This window comes from Pristiophorus japonicus, chromosome 22 (genome assembly GCF_044704955.1).
Source record: "Pristiophorus japonicus isolate sPriJap1 chromosome 22, sPriJap1.hap1, whole genome shotgun sequence".
Taxonomy (NCBI): Eukaryota; Metazoa; Chordata; class Chondrichthyes; family Pristiophoridae; genus Pristiophorus; species Pristiophorus japonicus.
The window spans coordinates 65,361,017-65,382,924 of record NC_091998.1 but is presented as its reverse complement, the minus strand read 5'-3'; the positions used below and the strand labels follow the sequence as shown (position 1 = coordinate 65,382,924).

Genomic DNA, 21,908 nt, shown 5'->3' with positions numbered 1-21,908 from the left:
ACACCTCTACCCACCATGCTCGTTATATCCTCAAAGAATTCCAGTAAATTAGTTAAACATGATTTCCCCTTCATGAATCCATGTTGCGTCTGCTTGATTGCACTATTCCTATCTAGATGTCCCGCTATTTCTTCCTTAATGATAGCTTCAAGCATTTTCCCCACTACAGACTACACTTCACCTTTCCATAACCCCACTTTTCCTCCCACCTCCATAAACTTGGCTCATCTTCTCCTTTCTGTAACCCCGGGGTAGGAGGCAAACTGTAATACCCCAACAAAGATCAGCGAACTCCACACAGACCAGGAATCAAATCTGGGTGTGCTCGGTATTACATCAGGTGCTGCATCAAGTGTGCTACAAGTAAAACGTTTATCACGGTCAGGCAGTACGCGCCTGCCCTACTCACCAGACGGGCCGCTCGCGGCGAGTGGTGGCACGGATACGTGGTTTCACATACTCATAGTAACCCTGGTTTTTGTGTTCCTCCTGACACCAAACAATCTCGGCGTTGGAATACTTCTTTGCTTCATGTTCAACCACGTCGAACGGGAAGGGAGAGAGCTGGAGAGGGAAGCACACAGAATAGTGAAGCTCCTTAAGGCAGCGTTCTCCCTGATTTGGTACAAAGCAATGTGTCTGCTGCAAAAGGGAAAAAGGAAAGTTATGATGAGCGAGATGCTGCTGCTGCCTCCTACACAGATCTCACCAGGATGTCCTTGGTCACCTTAAAAACTGGATCACGTGAAGAAAAGGCAATCTGAATATGGAATAATCTTGGCAAAACCTGGGAATTATTACAGTACACAGTAACACCAGAGTACTTGCCAGGGAATAGGCTGACCTGACCTGACCTCCCATCCATCTTCTGGATATAGTGGATAACAAGGGCCCATTTCCCTTGGTGGAAGGGTCAATTACGAGGGGACATAGGTTTAAGGTGGTTGGTGGAAGGTTTAAAGGGGATTTGAGGGGAAGCTTCTTCATACAGAGGGTTGTGGGGGTTTGGAACTCGCTGCCTGGAAGGGTGGTGGAGGCAGAAACCCTCACCACATTTAAAAGATGGTTGGATGGGCACTTGAAGTGCCGTAACCTGCAGGGTTACGGACCTAGAGCTGGTAAGTGGGATTAGATTGGATAACCAATTGTTGGATGGCGCAGATATGATGGTAAGTACTTCAGGGAATCTAATACGGCCAGGGTGATCTCCTGGACTAGTTTCGAACGCCTGGATGGGTCGGAGAGGAATTTTCCTAAATTTTTTTCCCCCAATTGGCCTGGGTTTTTAATCTGTTTTTTGCCTCTCCCAGGAGTTTGTATGGCTCTGGGTGGGGTGGAGTGCAGAATGTTGCGATATAGGGAGTATCGCAGTTGTGGGGGAGGGGGTGAACTGGTTGGGCCAGGTGCTTTTTACCTGTCAATCATTGTTTATAAGTTTATATGTAACCTTGAGGGCTGCTGACCGAGGGCCGTGTGGCTCTTTGTCGGCCGGCGCGGACACGATGGGCCGAAATGACCTCCTTCTGTGCTGTAAATTTCTATGTTTTTCAACTTCTCTCCTGAAGGCACGGACTCTTCCACAGGATTACATCGGATATACGGCCCAGAAACAGGCCATTCGGCCCAACCAGTCCATGCCGGCATTAATGCCCCACTCGAGTCTCCTCCAGTCTTTCCTCATCTAACTCTATCAGCATAACCCTCTATTCCCTTCTCCCCCATATGTTTGTCCAGCCTCCCCTTAAATGTATCGATACTATTCGCCTCAACCCCTCCCTGTGGTAGCGAGTTCCACATTCTCACCGCTCTCTGGGTAAAGAAGTTTCTTCTGAATTCCCCATTGGATTTCTTGGTAACTATCTCCTATTGATGGCCTCTAGTTATGCTCTTCCCCAGCAGTGGAAACACTCTCTCTGCATCCACTCTCAAAATTTTCATAATTTTAAAGACCTCTGTTACATCACCCCTCAGCTTTCTTTTTTCAAGAGAAAAGAGACCCAGCCTGTTCATCCTTTCCCGATAGGTATACCCTCGCATTTCTGGCTGGGCTACAACCACTTGCAGTCCTTGGGCACCCCACCAAAGTGTCCTTTGCTCATGTCTAGACAGCAAGTGCCAGCAGGCTGTTTAACATGGGGAATACTACAGCCTAGCGTGATCCTCACATTTACACACACACACACACACCAGCGAAGATGACTAGATCATCAGGATCGAGGACGATCGATGATTTACTCTCTCTAACACAGGGCTAATTGCAGCACCCAGGTTGAGCACAGCTAACCCAGCAAAGGCTGGCGATTGAAACTCTGAAACCAACAACCTTCTGATCATGGGCACTGTCACTGAAGAAAAAACACGGCGTTTCCTACAGAAGGGAAGGACGTTTCTGATGCTCACCTGCTCCACCCTTGTGATTGCAACCTCAGACTCCAGGCCTCTGCTCTTGCGCTCTTTTGCCAGTTCATAGTATACTTTACCAGTACAAAACAGCAGCCTCTTAACTCCTTCTGGCTTCTCAGCTGCAGGCCCATCCTCCACGATTCCACGCAGGAACTCTGTACCTGGAAAAGGGAAAGTTGATGTAGGTGTGCAGTCAGTGCATTTATTATTCTTTACAAGTATATACTTAGTCCATCAATTCCCCTCTTCCCCAGAATGTTTTTCCTTGCTCATTTCCAGGCATCCGATTCCCAAAGGCACGCGCTACCCTACAATATCTCGGCAAGTGATTATTCCTCACTCCCAAGAGCCCAGTGAGGTGTGGGGAAGTTGGCTATCAGGGCCATCACCAATGTTCCTGCTAATTTCGGTGTGTGGGTGCCGCCCCTTTAAAGGGCTGTGAGGCCCACTCAGATTATGGCACGTGCGTTTTTCCCCATTATACAGCCGTTGAGCGGCCTCCGCGGGAGCTCCAGATCGCTGAGCAGGAACATTGGCCGTCACAGCTCACCCTAATCCTGTGTCAACAGAAAGCCCACTTCTGAGCAGAGGTCACTGGATAGGGGGCGAGAATCTAAGCCGATTTCCCCTTGCCCAGCTCACGGGCACTGAAGCCAACTGTAGCCCTCCGACTCGGATCTGCCAGCTCTATGCAGATTGAATCTGGGGCCGCAGGCCTCTTTGGGGAGCGATCCACTTTCCGCGGAGCAGTCGAGTATGGCAAGGGTTCCACTCATCCATTCCATTGGTCAGAATAGAGAATCAGTACCTCAATAGCAAAATACAATTGGTGGAGGTATTAATCCTTACCCTGCTGAATAAACAGGTACTCCAAACAGTCACCCAACAAACACTGAGAATACTGCTCCTCGAGGCACTGTGTGCAAGCTGAGTATACAAGTCAGACTTGTACAGCGGTGTAGCTTTACACATATCGCATGCCGAATATTAATTCCAGCTCTATGAACTCTGCAGCTACCTACACCCTTAGCCACTGGAGTTTAAGATGCCCCATTTTCCTTTCCAAATTAATTTTGGCCACTATGACTTCAAATATTTGGAGAGAATTCAGATTTACTGGCTTGGTCCATTTATAGTCCGCAACCAGTACTGCAGTCCCATGATCACCGAAGGCGGTGAGGTGGTTACTGCCAGCAGGGGGCAATGGGCTGCAGTGGATCTGTATCTGGGATTTCAACACTGCCAGCACCTTGGGAGGAATCTGGAGCCAGACTCTGGGACCAGAATTGCATTTCAATTCCCTCCCCGCCACCACCCACCTGCTTCTGTCAACCTGAATCTTCAAAACAAACGGTGCTTAGAACTTTAATGAGCACCCTGTGCTGAAATAAAATGGACAATCAACTCATCCAAAACAGCGCAGCTCGTCCAAAATCTTACTGGCTAATTTCAGAGCCATTCCAATAGATTGGGTTTGATAAGCTCACTTAGTGTAACCATGGTGTACTGGAGCTTATATTGATTACTAGAGTCTGAGAATTTTCCTGGCTTTTCCCTGAAAATGGCCAGAGTGATGGGAGGGAGATGCAGAAGGTACACTGTACACTGCCAGCTGTCCCTTTTCTCCCTTTCTATACGCTGGCCAAGACTCTCTGTTGTTGCTAGAACAAGCTGCAGACTCATTCCAATGAGTTCTTTCCCATCCCACATTTAATTCATCCTCATTTTATCCCCGTCTTTTGGTCTTCTCATGTCAAAACTCTTGTCCCAGGCAAGGAGCACAGCAATCTGCTTCTCCCCCCCCCGCCACCGACGTGGTGTGGGAGAAAGGTGCAAGTGGGGCTTCCCACTTGGATTTCCTCTCTCCATGAAGAGACGAAGGGGTTGGCTTATGAAGAAAGATTGAGCAGGTTGGGCCTATACTCAATGGAGTTTAGGAGAATGAGAGGTGATCTTATTGAAATGTATAAGGTTCTGAGGGAGCTTGACTGGGTAGATGCAGAGAGGATGTTTCCTCTCCTGGGGGAATCTAGAACTAGGAGGCATAGTTTCAGAATAAGGGGTCGCCCATTTAAAACAGAGATGAGGAGGAATTTCTCCTCTGAGGGTCGTGAATCTTTGGAATTCTCTGCCCCAGAGAGCTGTGGAGGCTGGGTCATTGAATATATTTAAGGTGGAGAGAGACAGATTTTTGAACAATAAGGGAGTGAAGGGTTATGGGGAGCGGGCAGGGAAGTGGAGTCGAGACCAAGATCCGATCAGCCATGATCTTTATTGAACGGCGGAGCAGGCTCGAGGGGACAAATGGTCGACTCCTGCTTCTTTTGTTCTTAAAAGCACTACTCAACGGCTGAGATGCAATCTCTTAGGCGAGGAGATGGTAACTCAGTAAGATAATGGGACTAAAGGCAGATAAATCCCCTGGACCTGATGGCTTGCATCCTAGGGTCTTAAGAGAAGTAGCAGCAGGGATTGTGAGTGCATTGGTTATAATTTACCAAAATTCCCTGGATTCTGGAGAGGTCCCAGCAGATTGGAAAACTGCAAATGTAACATCCCTATTTAAAAAAGGAGGCAGACAAAATGCAGGAAATTATAGACCAATTAGACTAACATCTGTGGCTGGGAAAATGTTGGAGTGCATTATAAAAAAGCAAAATTTGGTCAGGCAGAGTCAGCATGGATTTATGAAGGGGAAGTCATGTTTGACAAATTTGCTGGAGTTCTTTGAGGATGTAACGAACAGGGTGGATAAAGGGGAACCAGTGGATGTGGTGTATTTGGACTTCCAGAAGGCATTTGACAAGGTGCCACATAAAAGGTTACTGCACAAGATAAAAGTTCACGGGATTGGGGGTAATATATTAGCACGGAGAGAGGACTGGCTAACGAACAGAGGACAGAGAGTCAGGATTAATGGTTCATTCTCAGGTTGGCAACCAGTAACTAGTGGGGTGCCACAGGGATCAGTGCTGGGACCCCAACTATTTACAATCTACATTAATGACTTGGAAGAAGGGACTGAGTGTAACGTAGCCAAGTTTGCTGACGATACAAAGATGGGAGGAAAAGCAATGTGTGAGGAGGACACAAAAAATCTACAGGCTAAGTGAGTGGGCAAAAATTTGGCAGATGGAGTATAATGTTGGAAAGTGTGAGGTCATGCACTTTGGCAGAAAAAAATCAAAGAGCAAGCTATTATTTAAATAAAGATTGCAAAGTGCCGCAGTACAGCGAGACCCAGGGGTACTTGTGCGTGAAACACAAAAGGTTAGTATGCAGGTACAGCAAGTGATCAGGAAGGCCAATGGTATCTTGTCCTTTATTGCAAAGAGGATGGAGTATAAAAGCAGGGAAGTCTTGCTCCAGCTATACAGGGTATTGGTGAGGCCACGCCTGGAATAGTGCGTGCAGTTTTGGTTTCCATATTTACGAAAGGATATACTTGCATTGGAGGCAGTTCAGAGAAGGTTCACTAGGGTGATTCCGGGGCTGAGGGGGTTGGGTTGACTTATGAGGAAAGGTCGAGTCTCTACTCATTGGAATTCAGAAGAATGAGAGGTGATCTTATCGAAACGTATAAGATTATGAGGGGGCTTGACAAGGTGGATGCAGAGAGGATGTTTCCACTGATGGGGAGACTAGAACTAGAGGGCATGGTCTTAGAATAAGGGGCCGCCCATTTAAAACAGAGATGAGAAGGAATTTCTTCTGAGGGTTGTAAATCTGTGGAATTTGCTGCCTTGGAGAGCTGTGGAAGCTAGGATATTGAATAAATTTGAGACAGAAATAGACAGTTTCTTGAGCGATAAGGGGATAAGGGGTTATGGGGAGCGGGCAGGGAAGTGGAGCCGAGTCCATGATTGGATCAGCCATGATCATATTGAATGGCGGAGCAGGCTCGAGGGGCCGTATGGCCTACTCCTGTTCCTATTTCTTATGTTCTTATGACTGTGGAGAGGGGATGAAGTGAATCCCATCACTGCAAGGCTGGGGCAGGCATATAGAGCAATATTAGAATGATCGTAGGAAACCCAGGAAAACACAAAATGGAAGTCATAGGAGAGGCTTTGCATGTAGCAAGGAGAGATAGCCACTTCTCTTCCATTGATCCACTCACTCCATTTGGAAAACAATGGATACACAATGGGAAAATGGAGCATGGTCACAGGGAAAGGAACCATGCTAATCTACCCAATAGTGATGTTTTGCACAGTGTTAAGGCTGTGTTTATTTGCAACACAAGTGGGTTGGACCAAAGTTTTGATTGATGTGTCTTGTCCTCCAAGGGGAACAAACAGTTTGTCTGGAATGTGCAATTTGATCCAGTCTCGTCAGGCAGCCTACAGAAAATGGAACTGTAGTTAACTTTGTGAAGATCCTCTGTTATCTAGTGTTCTGCAAGTGTAATTATAGTTGTTCTTGGTTTGTAAGATAAAAGACTTTATACGCTAGTGGATTAGTTACTACTTTTTCCCTTCTGGAGTATTAAAAATGATTTAATTCAGAATGAAGGGACCCAGGTCGAGATTACAACTTTAGTAAATGCTCATTACAATAGTTTATGGAAAACAAGTACCACAAATACTCAATGGCCTCCAGATCTCAGGTAGTGTTACTACAGCAGGTAGCTGTTAAGGATTTGCCAGTCAATAAACCAATGGGTGCGAATGTGTGGATGCGTAGGTGTAACCAAACTTTTGACACACCAGCGAGTTCACACTGGGGAGAGGCCATTCACCTGCTGCATACGCGAGAAGGGATTCACTCATTCATCTGGTTGGAAGAACGAGATCCACGTCGAACAGACGGGGAAGAACGTGAACAGTCATCCCTTTTGGATCACGTTGTCGCTCTCAACCCCTCCCACTTTAGACTTGGATCAAGTTCTTCCTCCATTAACAATGCCCTCTCCGTGCTCCAACCCCAACAATCCCCACCCACACTTCCTGACCGTCGTTCATCCCGAGCTCCTCCTCCCCTCTCCCTCCTCCTCTCCTATCCCCCACCAACCCCCCGAGCTCCTCACCTCCCCCTCCGAGCTCCTCTTCCCATCCCCCCCCTTTTCCGAGCTCCTCTTTCCCTCTACCCACCACCCTCCCCTACCCACCCAACTCTTCTCCCCACCACCCTCCGAGCTCCTCTCCTTCCACCCTCCGAGCTCCTCTCCTTCCCCCACTCTCCGCTCCCCCCCCCTCACCCTCCCAACCCTCCTCCGATTGCAACTCTTCTCACACTTCTCCGATTCCCACTCCTCTCCCACCCAGCTATCTCTCTCTCTCTCTCTAGCCTTGCAGCTAGGCGCACGTGCATTTTTTTCATTCTGGTGGGGGCGGGGCAGTGTTTAGGTTCCGCCCCCACAGTGAGCATGCCCAGAAGGACATAGAAGACCTTGCAAATAATCACTCCGAATATTAAAGTCATGATTAACAGCTCTCAACGGCCACTAATACAAACAAAATGGTAACTACAGGGATCATGCTGTCAACAATGTCAAGACTTTCACTATCTCAAGGTACAGGAGAAAGTGAAGGATGCCTGTTGAAGCCACAGCAACATACCTGGCAGCATAACATCAAAGCTGGATTTAGCCTCAGGATGGCGCAACAATGATTTGGGGGTAAAGACAATCAGCTGCAAAGGAAACAAATAGTAAATGGATTAGTTCCCTATAAATAGAATCCAAACTCTCATTCGAAACGTTGCTGGATGTGCTGTGGTCTTCTGGGTGAAGGGATACAAGGCAGCATGTGACCTCTCAAACAGCACATTTTACAAAACCGGATCAAAACTATTGGATCTCATCCTTCTAGAGCCCAAAATCTTCGCATTATAGCAGGGCTGGGCAAACTATGGGCCATTTTCAGCACACAATCCAGCCCTCAAACAGGCAACCTATTGTGCTGACAATATTTACTTGCTGCTCTGTTCAGTTTGAATCGTGGGGGCCTGGAGGATTGGAACGGGCAGCTCGCAATGCTGTTGGATAAGTCCGAGAGCAGAACATCGGTTCGGACCAGCAATCTCCGATACCTGGGACATCAGTAGGAATGTAGTCCGACATCTCAATGTGCACACCCAAGCAGCTCACAGACACAAACTCCTGCAGTGCAGCATCTGGCTATAAATCAGTTCGGGACCCTGGCTTCACCCACCTTCCTGTCCACCAGCTCCAGCGGTTTATCGGCCTGCTGCAGCTCTACCTCGAAGTGCAGCAGTTTAAAAACAAACAATGAAGGGAAGTGGAAAGGAAGATAATTTTAGGCTTCCCTGCTGATTTGATGCAACAATTTGGCCAAATTCTGAGCATTCCCAGTTCCCTTCCTCTCACCTCAGCTGTCAGATCGACCTGAACACAAGAATTAGGAGCAGGAGTCGGCCATTCGGCCCCTCGAGCCTGCTCCACCATTCAATGAGATCTTGGCTGAACTTCGACCTCAACTCCACTTTCCTGCACTATCCCCATATCCCTTGATTTGCTTAATATCCAAAAATCTATCGATCTCTGTCTTGAATATACTCAAAGACAGAGCCTCCACAGCCCGCTGGGGTGGAGAATTCCAAAGATTCACCTCCCTCCGAGTGAAGAAATTTATCCTCATCTCAGTCCTAAATGTCCGACCCCTTATCCTGAGACTGACTAACATCCTGACGATGTCTGTAACCCGGGGCAGTTTGTTTACCCATTATTCTATTGTAAATACCTGCACCTCCGATTTCAAAAATAACTACCTTCATTTTCCCCACCAAATCAAAGAGGAAGTGAAAATGAGCAAACAGGAGAGAGAGCAAACAAACGTGAACAAGTGCGAGAAAGCGTGCAATGTGCAGTTGCTGACTTGGATCACTCACCGGTTTTTAATAGACACACTGGTTTATGCAGAACCATGTTTAAAGTTTGCCTGAACATAACATAGGAACAGGACTAGGCCATTCAGCCCCTTGAACCTGTTCGGCTATTCAACCCCATTTAGTGACACTTGCACCAAATCCCTTGATACTATCTTATCTGGTGCGTATGTGGGTCTTCATTTCACACACAGCATGTTGGTACGTCTGCAGTTTGCCTTTTTTTCTCCCACTCCTCCTTTCCTGTGGGCCTCATCTTCTTGCTGGGGTAGAGTTCCACAGGTCAAGGTGTCTCTTTAGTACCCCACCTAAGTGTCCATTCTTCCTGTGCTAATCTAGACAAGTCAGCAGCCTGTCCCACTGATGCATCACAACTGAGTCCAATCTTGTTCCCTCAAACACTCATGTTTCCATCAGGGATCACTGTATAGTAATCAGGAGAAGGAACCATGACGGATTTCCCCTCCTTGCTGCCTGGAGAGAGGGAGGGCAATTATAGCACCCGCGAACTCAGGTCAGCTAATTGACAACAGATTGGGGATCAAACCAGAGACCTCCCTGATCTAACATAACATAAGAATTAGGAGCAGGAGTAGGCCATAGGGCACCTCGAGCCTGCTCCGCCATTCAATAAGATCCTGGCTGATCTTCGACCTCAACTCCACTTTCCCGCCCGATCTCCATATTCCTGGATTCCCCCAGAGTCCAGAAATCTGGGCAGTTGAGTGCCACACCGGGTGAGGCACCGAGCCAACATGGATATCTTTTTTTCCCCTAAGATGCCTGCAGCTCCGAAGTGACAGGAAACTTGTCGAATAAAACAAACTTTTTTTGTGGCAGGGACACAAGTCCAACCAGCCTAAGTGCATTTGTTTATTTTCACTGGCATGGACAGTAGCTCGGAGATAAAATCAAAAGTGGCTCTCTATGCATGAATAGCGCCTAGTAAAATCCCAAGCTCGGAGATTAGGCCAATAAAAACAGCTAAAGATAAAACATTGTGAAACAGCCAAATGCTGCACAGGGGGCAGCTGAAAGCAGGCTTGATCCTGCCCCGCTCTCAGCTGGGAACTGACACACCGAGGACAGGGAAACTGAAGCAGTCGGAACAACTGAGACGTAGGCACACGCTCGAGACTACACTGACCGGTTTTCTGAAGGGCATCAGTATTTGTCTCCGCAGCACGTGGAAGTAATTTGCAGGCGTGGAGCAATTCACGACGATCCAGTTAGTGTCGTACAGCTGCTGCACCGCAAAATCTTCCGTCATTTTCTGGGAAGAAAAAGAAGCCATCACGCAGGTTAGTGCAATCCCGCAACAGCGCACCCACGCATTCCCCAGGTCCCCGTTCCCCGACTCGATATTCCTCAGCACTCACCGGGACAACGTCAGGGTCATCATTGCACATCTGCAGGAATCGCTCTGGTCTGGCGGATGAATGCTCGGGTCCCTGTAACCAGCACAACAGCCATGAATCATTTATAGCTCAATGTAACACGCCACGTAAAGATTAATCTTTAACTGATCAATGCGTGCGAGTGTGCAAGAGGGGAAGGGGGTTGGGGTTAAGGGAAATCTACTACATTGATTGCAATGGTGCAAAAACATGTTACTGTCATTACCAGCAGAACTCAATAGGGGGATATGCTCAACAGCTAAAGCAGCATCATTTTAATTATTCTCGGTACTTTGTTCCTTTTTATAAAAAAAGTGATAAAGGTTGGTACATGGAATTCAGCTAATTCGGCTTCTGAAAAGTGTTTATGTTTAGCTCATTCAATAGAAAGAAAAAAGTGATTGGCATAATTGAAGAGAGAGATACGGATTTCACTTATCAACAGTCAGTTTTTGGACCTTGGGACTGAAACAGAGATTCCAGCCAATAGGATGTTTAACAAGGATATTGCAACTTACCCAAAAGGATGTTGATGGACATTGCTGGGTTTGTTTTCTTTGGAACAGAGGAGGCTGAGGGGAGACCTTACTGAGGTGTATAAAATTATGAGGGGCCTAGATAGAGTGGATAGGAAGGATCTATTTCCCTTAGCAGAGGGGTCAAAAACCAGGGGGAATAGATTTAAAGTAATTGGTAGGAGGTTTAGAGGGGATTTGAGGGGAAATTTCTTCACCCAGAGGGTGGTGGGGGTCTGGAACTCACTGTCTGAAATGGTGGTAGAGGCAGAAACCCTCACCACATTTAAAAAGTACTTGGACGTGCACCTGAAGTGCCGTAACCTACAGGGCTGCGGACAGAGAGCTGGAAAGTGGGATTAGGCTGGATAGCTCTTTGTTGGCTGGTGAGGACACAATGGGCCAAAATGGCTCCTTCCCGGCTGTAAATTTCTATGATTCTAAAAGGATGTTTTGTTGCAGAGAAATGTAAAGTTGTGTGCGTAAGAATTGCAGAAGGACTGTATATTGACCAGAAGCTATAATATAAAGCAAGGCCACTTTCAGTTTGATAAGGAAAACAGTGTACAAAAAAAAGCTTTTGTGTTAAGTTTTAGGAGAGAGAAACCTACAAGAATTGAAACATAGAAAATAGGTGCAGGAGTAGGCCATTCGGCCCTTCTAGCCTGCACCGCCATTCAATGAGTTCATAGCTGAACATTCAACTTCAGTACCCCATTCCTGCTTTCTCGCCATACCCCTTGATCCCCCCAGTAGTAAGGACTTCATCTAACTCCTTTTTGAATATATTTAGTGAATTGGCCTCAACAACTTTCTGTGGTAGAGAATTCCAGAGGTTCACCACTCTCTGGGTGAAGAAGTTTCTCCTCATCTCGGTCCTAAATGGCTTACCCCTTATCCTTAGACTGTGACCCCTGGTTCTGGACTTCCCCAACATTGGGAAATTCTTCCTGCATCTAACCTGTCTAAACCCATCAGAATTTTAAACGTTTCTATGAGGTTCCCTCTCATTCTTCTGAACTCCAGTGAATACAAGCCCAGTTGATCCAGTCTTTCTTGATAGGTCAGTCCCGCCATCCCGGGAATCAGTCTGGTGAACCTTCGCTGCATTCCCTCAATAGCAAGAATGTCCTTCCTCAAGTTAGGAGACCAAAACTGTACACAATACTCCAGGTGTGGCCTCACCAAGGCCCTGTACAACTGTAGCAACACCTCCCTGCCCCTGTACTCAACTCCCCTCGCTATGAAGGCCAACATGCCATTTGCTTTCTTAACCGCCTGCTGTACCTGCAATGACTGATGTACCATGACACCCAGGTCTCGTTGCACCTCCCCTTTTCCTAATCTGTCACCATTCAGATAATAGTCTGTCTCTCTGTTTTTACCACCAAAGTGGATAACCTCACATTTATCCACATTATACTTCATCTGCCATGCATTTGCCCACTCACCTAACCTATCCAAATCACTCTGCAGCCTCATAGCATCCTCCTCGCAGCTCACACTGCCACCCAACTTAGTGTCATCCGCAAATTTGGAGATACTACATTTAATCCCCTCGTCTAAATCATTAATGTACAGTGTAAACAGCTGGGGCCCCAGCACAGAACCTTGCGGTACCCCACTAGTCACTGCCTGCCATTCTGAAAAGTTCCCATTTACTCCTACTCTTTGCTTCCTGTCTGACAACCAGTTCTCAATCCATGTCAGCACACTACCCCCAATCCCATGTGCTTTAACTTTGCACATTAATCTCTTGTGTGGGACCTTGTCGAAAGCCTTCTGAAAGTCCAAATATACCACATCAACTGGTTCTCCCTTGTCCACTTTACTGGAAACATCTTCAAAAAATTCCAGAAGATTGGTCAAGCATGATTTCCCCTTCACAAATCCATGCTGACTTGGACCTATCATGTCACCTCTTTCCAAATGCACTGCTATGACATCCTTAATAATTGATTCCATCATTTTACCCACTACCGATGTCAGGCTGACCGGTCTATAATTCCCTGTTTTCTCTCTCCCTCCTTTTTTAAAAAGTGGGGTTACATTGGCTACCCTCCACTCTATAGGAACTGATCCAGAGTCAATGGAATGTTGGAAAATGACTGTCAATGCATCCGCTATTTCCAAGGCCACCTCCTTAAGTACTCCGGGGTGCAGTCCATCAAGCCCTGGTGATTTATCGGCCTTCAATCCCATCAATTTCCCCAACACAATTTCCCGGCTAATAAGGATTTCCCTCAGTTCCTCCTCCTTACTAGACCCTCTGAACCCTTTTATATCCGGAAGGTTGTTTGTGTCCTCCTTCGTGAATACCGAACCAAAGTACTTGTTCAATTGGTCCGCCATTTCTTTGTTCCCCGTTATGACTTCCCCTGATTCTGACTGCAGGGGACCTACGTTTGTCTTTACATATCTATAGAAACTTTTGCAATCCGTCTTAATGTTTCCTGCAAGCTTCTTCTCGTACTCCATTTTCCTTGCCCTAATCAAACCCTTTGTCCTCCTCTGTTGAGTTCTAAATTTCTCCCAGTCCCCGGGTTCGCTGCTATTTCTGGCCCATTTGTATGCCACTTCCTTGGCTTTAATATTATCCCTGATTTCCCTTGATAGCCACGGTTGAGCCACCTTCCCTTTTTTATTTTTACGCCAGACAGGAATGTACAATTGTTGTAGTTCATCCATGCGGTCTCTAAATGTCTGCCATTGCCCATCCACAGTCAACCCCTTAAGTATCATTCGCCAATCTATCCTAGCCAATTCACGCCTCATACCTTCAAAGTTACCCTTCTTTAAGTTCTGGACCATGGTCTCTGAATTAACTGTTTCATTCTCCATCCTAATGTAAAATTCCACCATATTATGGTCACTCTTCCCCAAGGGGCCTCGCACAACGAGATTGCTAATTACATGCCTATGTTCATATCTGCTGACAAAACTCTGCTTGTAAATTGCATTATACTCTGAAGAAATTATACTCCGCTTTTAGATTGTTTTTATGTTAAAGTAGAAAAAAGGAAGTGATTATAACCATAAGACTGATATTGTTACTATTCAAGTGAACAACAGAAAATTGTTCAAAACGATATTTGGTGATCCGAACGAAAGATCTGAACTTGTTGCTTTTTGAAAACCGGGAGCGTTGAGCCGGGACGGAAGTCGAATCTCAACCATCAAGAACTCATCACGAGCTAGCTCTGGGACAGGAGGTCGAATACGTTCGCCGTCAACAAACCAAGGCGACGCAGCAGGACTCAGGATAAGGAACACATACGCGTGCGAGTTGTATCAGTATCCAGTTTGATAAAGAAGTACAGCACATACCAAGTTGTATGGTGTTTTAACGTGACAGGGGCTGGGAGATCACTGTGCTAATCACATAGCGGTCGAAATTCAGTACCGCTGTTTTTTAGCCGGTGTCACCGAGTGCTGATTTTACCGCCAGGCGTTAGGTGCAGGCTCCAACTGCCTGATTCAGTTTTTATGGCCAAAGATGAGAGAGCAGCGCTAAAAAGTGGCATTCCACACACACCCTCGGGCAGGAGCTCAGGAGGCGACTGAATTTGCGTCGGGAGGCTGCCGCTGAGCTCGCAGGGAAACGGGAAGGAAATAGAAGAAAAAAAACCCTCAAACTTCTCAGACCCACACACAAACTTCTCTGCTGTTACAACTAATGAAAAAATGAAGAAAGAAAGAAAAAAAAAAACTTACCTTGCCCTTTGGGCGATTCCGCCCAAGAACCGCTCTTTAATCATCACTTTTTTCAGGCTGTACTGCAGCCGTACAAAGCAAATGTCGCGATAGAGGTGTCAAAGAGGCGTTGTACGCTGGGCAATGTCACCACGTGGGTGGTGTTACCCGGCGCAGCGTTGGCTCTTGGTGCCTCTGCCAAAGAGCCGACTCAATTTCAGCCGGGGCGTGGAGGCCGCTTGACGATGGTAGGCCCTTGCCATCCATTTGCTGCCTACCGCCGGCAGCAACGGGTGGCGTACACAACTGAATTTCAACCCTATAGTTCTCAATCTCTTATTGGCATCATAGAAAAGGGGAGGTTGTTCTAAGTGGGGAAATTGGAGACTGATCACCTCCAATAAAGTCAAAGGAGAGGGCTAACTGAGAACTGCTGTAAAAATAAATAATAAAGGAGTATTATCGTGGATATTGTGGGCATAAAGTTATGTCCAAAAGCACACTAGGGAAGGATCTTTTGAGGAGGGTAATAGTGACCCTAATAGAGACCATACAATGAAGTGCGATAATTGAAATGTAAATGAAAAAAAATAAGAAAACAAAAAAGACCAACTTCATAATGGCAATGGTGCAAATAAAAAATAATTTGAATGAGAAATTCACTAAACAGAGTAGCCAGATTCAGATTCTTCAGGCAGAAGTAGAGAGATTGAGAGACGAATTGGATGCTGTACAAGCAGAACGTAGATTAGCCGCCAATCAAAAGTCAGGAGATGCACCAAGTAAGAACTCAATTTCACGTCCAGCTGCAGAGTTCTTCAGAAATAATAGTTAAGGTGCAGGGAAAAATCGGATGATACCAAAATAGCTCAGATAACGATGGAATGTGTCGCAGGGAAACAAGGATAGAGGTGTGGTAAGGTGGCGAAGAGGAGAGATGAGGAAGAGCAGCAGAGGAGAGGGGAAGGATTGGCAGCTTTGTCTTCGGCACTCACGAGGCAGAATCCAGTAGTGACGATGACGAGGATGATCCAGTCCTCTCAACAGTTCGAAAGACAACTGAAGATGAAGGTTTTTGATGCCAAGCAGGGGGGCGGAATTATACCTCTAGTACCAGTAGTAATCCAGGGAATGTTGCCGATTATACCTGGTCTAAAACAGGAGATAGTACGGGGGTACACAGGTCTGTTAAAATGACCCCCATAGTTACTAAACAGAAGTTACGACAAACAGGAAAAATCGAGCAGTATATGAATATGAAGAGTAAGACTGAAGTCAGAATCTGACCTATTCAGAATTGTGCCAATTTAGTGGCCAATTGCCCAAATATGAGGAATAGGAGACCCGCCTCAGTTATTAAATAAAGTCCGACTGTTACAGCATGTGCACGCCTCGACAGACAAGGATGCTTTACTTCCAGGCGTGACATTGCCTTATACGTTTGTGGCGGAAATAGCGGCTAATAAAATACCCTGGGTGAACACTTGATGTGTAACAAAAGGGTTAGGAAAAGGAGAAAGAAGTTAAAAAGCCCGCAGCCAAAGTTAAGGAAATAGGATCGCTGTGAAGAAGAAATAGGAAAAGTGTCTTCTGCATGTTTAGGTTTTACTTTTTAACAAAAAAGGAAAACATTTCTGAGAGTGTGTGTGAATGTTTTTTTGGCTTGCAACCAGGGAATATCACAAATGTTGGTACTTTGAGTTCATAACACACTTCAGGGATCAATGGACAGACAAATAGGGGAACTGATCACCTGCAGTAAGGGACAAATCAAAAGTGGAAAGGGCTCAAGATGGGAAATTCGTGTTTCGAGCAGCCCAGGCGTGGACTCGTATCAAAGGGTGAGGGCCAGAGATAAGAAATCGTTTGAAATTATATTTCCAAGTTGCAAGTAAGTGTGAAGAGGGTTGATTGGGTTTGTTCACTTTAATTTAAGATTGCGCACCCAGAATTGGGGAGAAAATGGAATTATATTTTAAGTTAAAAACGCTGGTGTGGAATTATTTTGACCAACATTCACTTGTGTAACCGAGAAAAGCAATAAAAAGTTGTTTTTTACAAAAATGATACTAGATTATTAAAATGTCGTGGGTAGATACAGAAATAGTCAAATAGGCAAATGGAATGCTGGCCTTTATATCTAGAGGACTAGAATACAAGGGATAGAAATTATGCTGCAGCTGTACAAAACCCTGGTTAGACCACACCGCAGGAAGGAGTGCAGCAAAGATTTACCAGAATTCAAGGGCTAAATTACGAGGAGAAATTGCATAAACTAAATTTGTATTCCCTGAAATGTTAAAACAAGGGGGTGATTTGATTGAAGTTTTCAAGATATTAAGGGGAATTGATAGGGTAGATAGTGAGAAATTTGCAGATTGATGACAGTGACCCATTTCAGGTGAATCAGACGGGGAACCAGTACTTGATTATAATTGATTGCTTTTCTAAATGAGGTAAGTAGCAAACATCAGAAATTGAAAATTGTTTTGAGGGGGAAAAAAAGGATCAGGTAGTCTATAATGGAATAAAGATTCTTCACTTTCCAACTGTTAAAAGCTGCAAGATTTCAGTGTACTGCCTCTTTACATAGAAAAATAGAGTTGTTGATGTCAGTTCATTGGATATATTCAAGAGGGAGTTAGATATGGCCCTTGTGGCTAAAGCGATCAAGGGGTATGGAGAGAAAGCAGGAAAGGGGTACTGAGGTGAATGATCAGCCATGATCTTATTGAATGGTGGTGCAGGCTCAAAGGGCCGAATGACCTGCTCCTGCACCTAATTTTTATGTTTCTATTTACTGTAAGCATGTGCTATTGTTTTATTTTTTCTCTTCTGTATTGTGTTTAATCAATAAAATATTGGTCTGAATTAAATTGGAACTATTGATGTTTAACTAACCTAATAAACGGTGAAAGCCCGACTTTCATTGTGGCCACAGTGAAATTCAGGTTATTTTAAATTGTGTCTAGTTCTGGACATAAGGCTTTCAACATTGAAAAAAAGGAAAAGACATTTTAGAATTGGACCAGAATTGTTTCACAAAAGATTTAAAGTGAACAGTGTTGTTTACGAACAATTTCTGCTGTTTTTAAAACTGATTTTTAATCCATATAGAGAGATTTGGTAATATCTGTGTGTCTACGTGGCTCATGATTTAAAAATTTGAACTAAAGACGACATTTATTTATGAACTTAATTGCATCAGGAAATTGTGTGCAAGTTGTAAAGATACAAATATGGAGGAAAAAATAAAAATGGTTTTGTTCTTTGGGAAAGAACTGCCTGATCAACGTACAAAGGAGTTAATCCTTTCCGCTAACAGCTGTTTTTTTAATTCGCCAAGCAACCACTTTTGTATTGCTGAATGTAAATTTATTAGATTTAAATTTCTTAATTTAAGTGAACATTTCCCCATGGTGACAGAAGGAAATTATGAATTGACAAATTAATCCCTTGGGTTCTAAGCAGAGCCACAATGGCTTCTCGGTTTCTTTTTTTCTTATAAACAGGGAACCATGGGTTCCAGGGCCATATGAAGGTTGATGGCATAGAAAGAGATCCAGCAGTTTTAAGAATTTATCTGCAGACATCAAATGTCACAGCATGGTGACGATTTGGACTTAAGATTTTGCCCTTCAAGGGCTCAGACAGATTGTTTGAGAGGGGGAGATATGGAAGTTACCTCCAAAGTAATTGCAAGCACTCTGACTCTAATGTGAAACCACTATGTAAAAACACCAAGCCTGGGCATCACTTCTCAAATTGGAATTGATAAAGATAAATTGTTAAAAATAATATTGATACGAGTTGCAGTTTCAAGCACTCGAGAAGGGAAAATCGAACTGAAGTTTAAAGAGATTTTTATTAAAATAAACTAATTGAGAGCAGTCTGGTTGGACATTGACAAGACCTGTCATTCCAACAATATTGCTCTTTGCACTGAAAAAAATGGACTCCGGCACAAAATATCAGGTTGCTTTAGAACAATAAATGATCCAAGCAGGGGTTATGTCAAGTAAAATTAAACAAACAAAATGTGTTAGAACTTGGACCAAGTGGAAACGTTTGCTCTATTAAAGATATTATGATAATATTGTATTAGACAGTAAAGTTCCTCCAGGGCTCATGAAATACTGTTTAAAAGTGAATGGTTCCACAAACAAGCCTTTCTACAATGCGCTTCACTGGCCTGCCAGTGTTCTGTGCCTCAAATAAGAATTTCAGTCTCTGGATGAGATTTGAACTTTAGAAGAAATGTACTCCAAGGCTCGCCTCGAGACTTTGCTTCACAAACTCAAAATATAGAATCTTTTTAATTCCATATTAACTTTCTGGTCTTTTCAGGAAACACCTTGATAAATGTATTTTTCAGTTTGTGAATTGGGGTTTCCCTTCTCACACAGCTCACAAAGCCACGGAAAATGCTGAGAAGTAAAACTGAGGTTTAAAAGTGAACGGAGAGTTTATTTATCAGTTTTAGTTTCCAACATCTGCCCCAAAGGTTGAGCACTGTTAACTAAAGATTTAATTTTAGATTTGTTGAATTTTTAAGTGACGTGGATTATTCCTCATTTTAAATCAACTTCAACACTACTGCCCACAACAAACTTGGCCACCCAATTTCTGGTATTTTACTGTGTGCCAATATCAAATCCGTATGTTAGCACAAGAAAACATTCAAACTTCAAGACCCGGGAAACCAAAATAAAACCAGAAAATATTAAACATATATCCAGGGGGAGTGAAACGCTAACTTAAATTTTCTCGATCCAGATGCTGACAAGCTGGCTCTGTATTCTCAGCACTTTCTGCTTTTATTGTGCACTTTAGCAAGCTTCTTTTAAAATTCTTCATATGTGTAATGTCTGTAAGCTTGTAATGTTTGTAGCCCCACACTGTGGATGTGGACGTATTGTGTACTGCAACTGAATAGTTAATAATAAACAGAACCAGGCAGATTCCGCAGGCTTCTGAGAGAGAGCTGCCTGCCATGTTAGGAGCTGTGTGTGCTGTGCTTTGTGAATATATCACATTTGGTGGCGAGATGGGATTTTTCGGATGATTTAAAGCTTAAATTTTGTTGGTGAAGGAGTCAGCCTGCCGACAGAGACTTTGGAAGTTCTATCTTTGGAAAATAGCTACAAAATCCGAGGTAAAATACAGCACACGGTGTGAACAGCTAGAGATTAAAATGGCAGATGGAATCAGGCATTTGGGGGGAATATAGACACAACCGGGAATGTTTTAAAACATATGTGGATCAGCTAGAAATCAGCAAATAACATAATCGAAGTTCCAGACAATGCAGTCCAGAACCGGGCTGTGTTGGAACATAAGAAAGCGACCTTCTTATCGGTGGCGGGTCCAACATTGTACGAAACCCTTGTAAATCTGCTTGTGCCTGACGAGCCAAAGGACACAATGCTTAAAGAGATTTTAACGAAGTTGGAGCAGCACTATAATCCTAAACCGTTAGAAATTGCTGAAAGCTATCGTTTCTGGATTCGGAATCAAAAAGCTGATGAAAGTATCAGTGATTACATCGTAGCATTAAAAAAAACTATCGATGCACTATAATTTTGGAAACTTTCAAAACTGAGCATTACAGGATCGTTTGTTTGTGGGGTGAAAAATGATGCGATCAGAAGGAAGTTATTGACAACGTATGACTTGACTTTTGAGATTGCTTGTCAGACAGCGAGGTCGATGGGCATGGCCGAACAATATTCCCGAGAATTAAATAATGATTACGGCCGTCAGTCAACCGAGGTAAATAACCTGCAGGTTCAAGGTAAAATATGGTGGGGGCCCAAAGTCTCAGAAACTGGAAATTCTAAGAGCGTCGAAGTCGTGCTATAGGTGCCTGGGACAACACATTGCCTTCACGTATGGACAACTTTGAGCAGAGTGTTTCTTCTGCAGAAAGACTGGGCATCTTGCGAAGGCATGCCGACTGAAGGGTAAACCAGCTTTTAAAGCTATGAGTCCAGCGTTCCAAGCTATGAGTAGAAATCCCAAGAGACTACATAGCATGGAAGAACAACAACAGGATGAGATGTTGTTAGAGTTACACGTCATCAGGAGCACAAGGTTAACGGACAATGATTCGGAAAGCATCAAAATCCACATTGATGTTGCGGGATTCAAGATACCAATGGAAATTGACATGGGTGCATCCGTGAGTGTAGTACCGGAGTCGCTGTACCTCGACAAATTGCGTGATTTCCAACTGGAAAAATCCAAGATAGAGCTGCGAGACTACTCGGGAGAGAAAATTCCTGTGGTAGGTCGTATCACCGTACCGGTGAAATATAAAAGATTAATTTCAGAACTTGCCTCTAATAGTAGTGAAAGGAGACAAGTCTGCCTTACTAGGAAGAAATTGGTTGAGCTCACTGAAGCTGGATTAGAGTGAGATTTTCTGTGTGGAAGCGAGATTTTCATCAACGGATGAGGTTATCAAGAAGTATCCGAAGGTGTTCTGCGAAACGGGCAGTCCGATCCAAGGCTTCAAGGCGAGTGTCAGGGTACAGAAGGACACTAGATCGGTTTACTACAAGCCACGTTCCGTACCATATGCACTCAAGGAGAAAGTTGAGCAAGAACTCAAAAGACTAGAGACTGAGAACATTATTTCTAAGATAGATCGATGTAATTGGGCTACACGCATTGTTGTTATACCCAAGTCCGATGGTAAGGTAAGATTGTGTGGTGATTATAAAGTAACCATAAACCAGGTTCTAGAGGGTAATGTTCCCAATACATTGCCAAATATAGAAGATTTGTTCACAACACTGACAGGTGGTCAGATCTTCTCAAAGTTGGATCTTACAAATGCCTACTTACAGCTTGAACTAGATGAGGAGTCCAAGTCATGTTTGACTATAAATACTCATCTAGGCCTATATCAATTTAATAGGCTACCGTTTGGAGTGTCTTCCGCTCCTGCCACATTCCAAGGGGTGATGAACCAGATTTTGCAAGGTATTGAAGGGGTAGTATATTATTTGGATGACATACTAATTTCAGCACCAAATAGGCAAATTCA

The 21,908-nt window shown here is 44.5% G+C and overlaps 1 protein-coding gene across 5 annotated transcripts in view; it reads right to left on the bottom strand.

The window, feature by feature from the left end:
* The window catches only part of LOC139235118 (2-oxoglutarate dehydrogenase complex component E1), a 128,459-nt gene that overhangs the window by 3,996 nt on the left and 102,555 nt on the right, over positions 1 to 21,908 (bottom strand). For all 5 annotated transcript variants that reach the window (XM_070866305.1, XM_070866307.1, XM_070866303.1 and 2 more), the window contains 5 exons: positions 10,632 to 10,703; positions 10,400 to 10,525; positions 7,965 to 8,037; positions 2,401 to 2,564; positions 410 to 564 (listed from right to left, as the gene is read on the bottom strand). In XM_070866305.1, the coding sequence (XP_070722406.1) occupies positions 410 to 564; positions 2,401 to 2,564; positions 7,965 to 8,037; positions 10,400 to 10,525; positions 10,632 to 10,703 (590 nt within the window). The remainder of the gene's footprint in view (positions 1 to 409; positions 565 to 2,400; positions 2,565 to 7,964; positions 8,038 to 10,399; positions 10,526 to 10,631; positions 10,704 to 21,908) is intronic.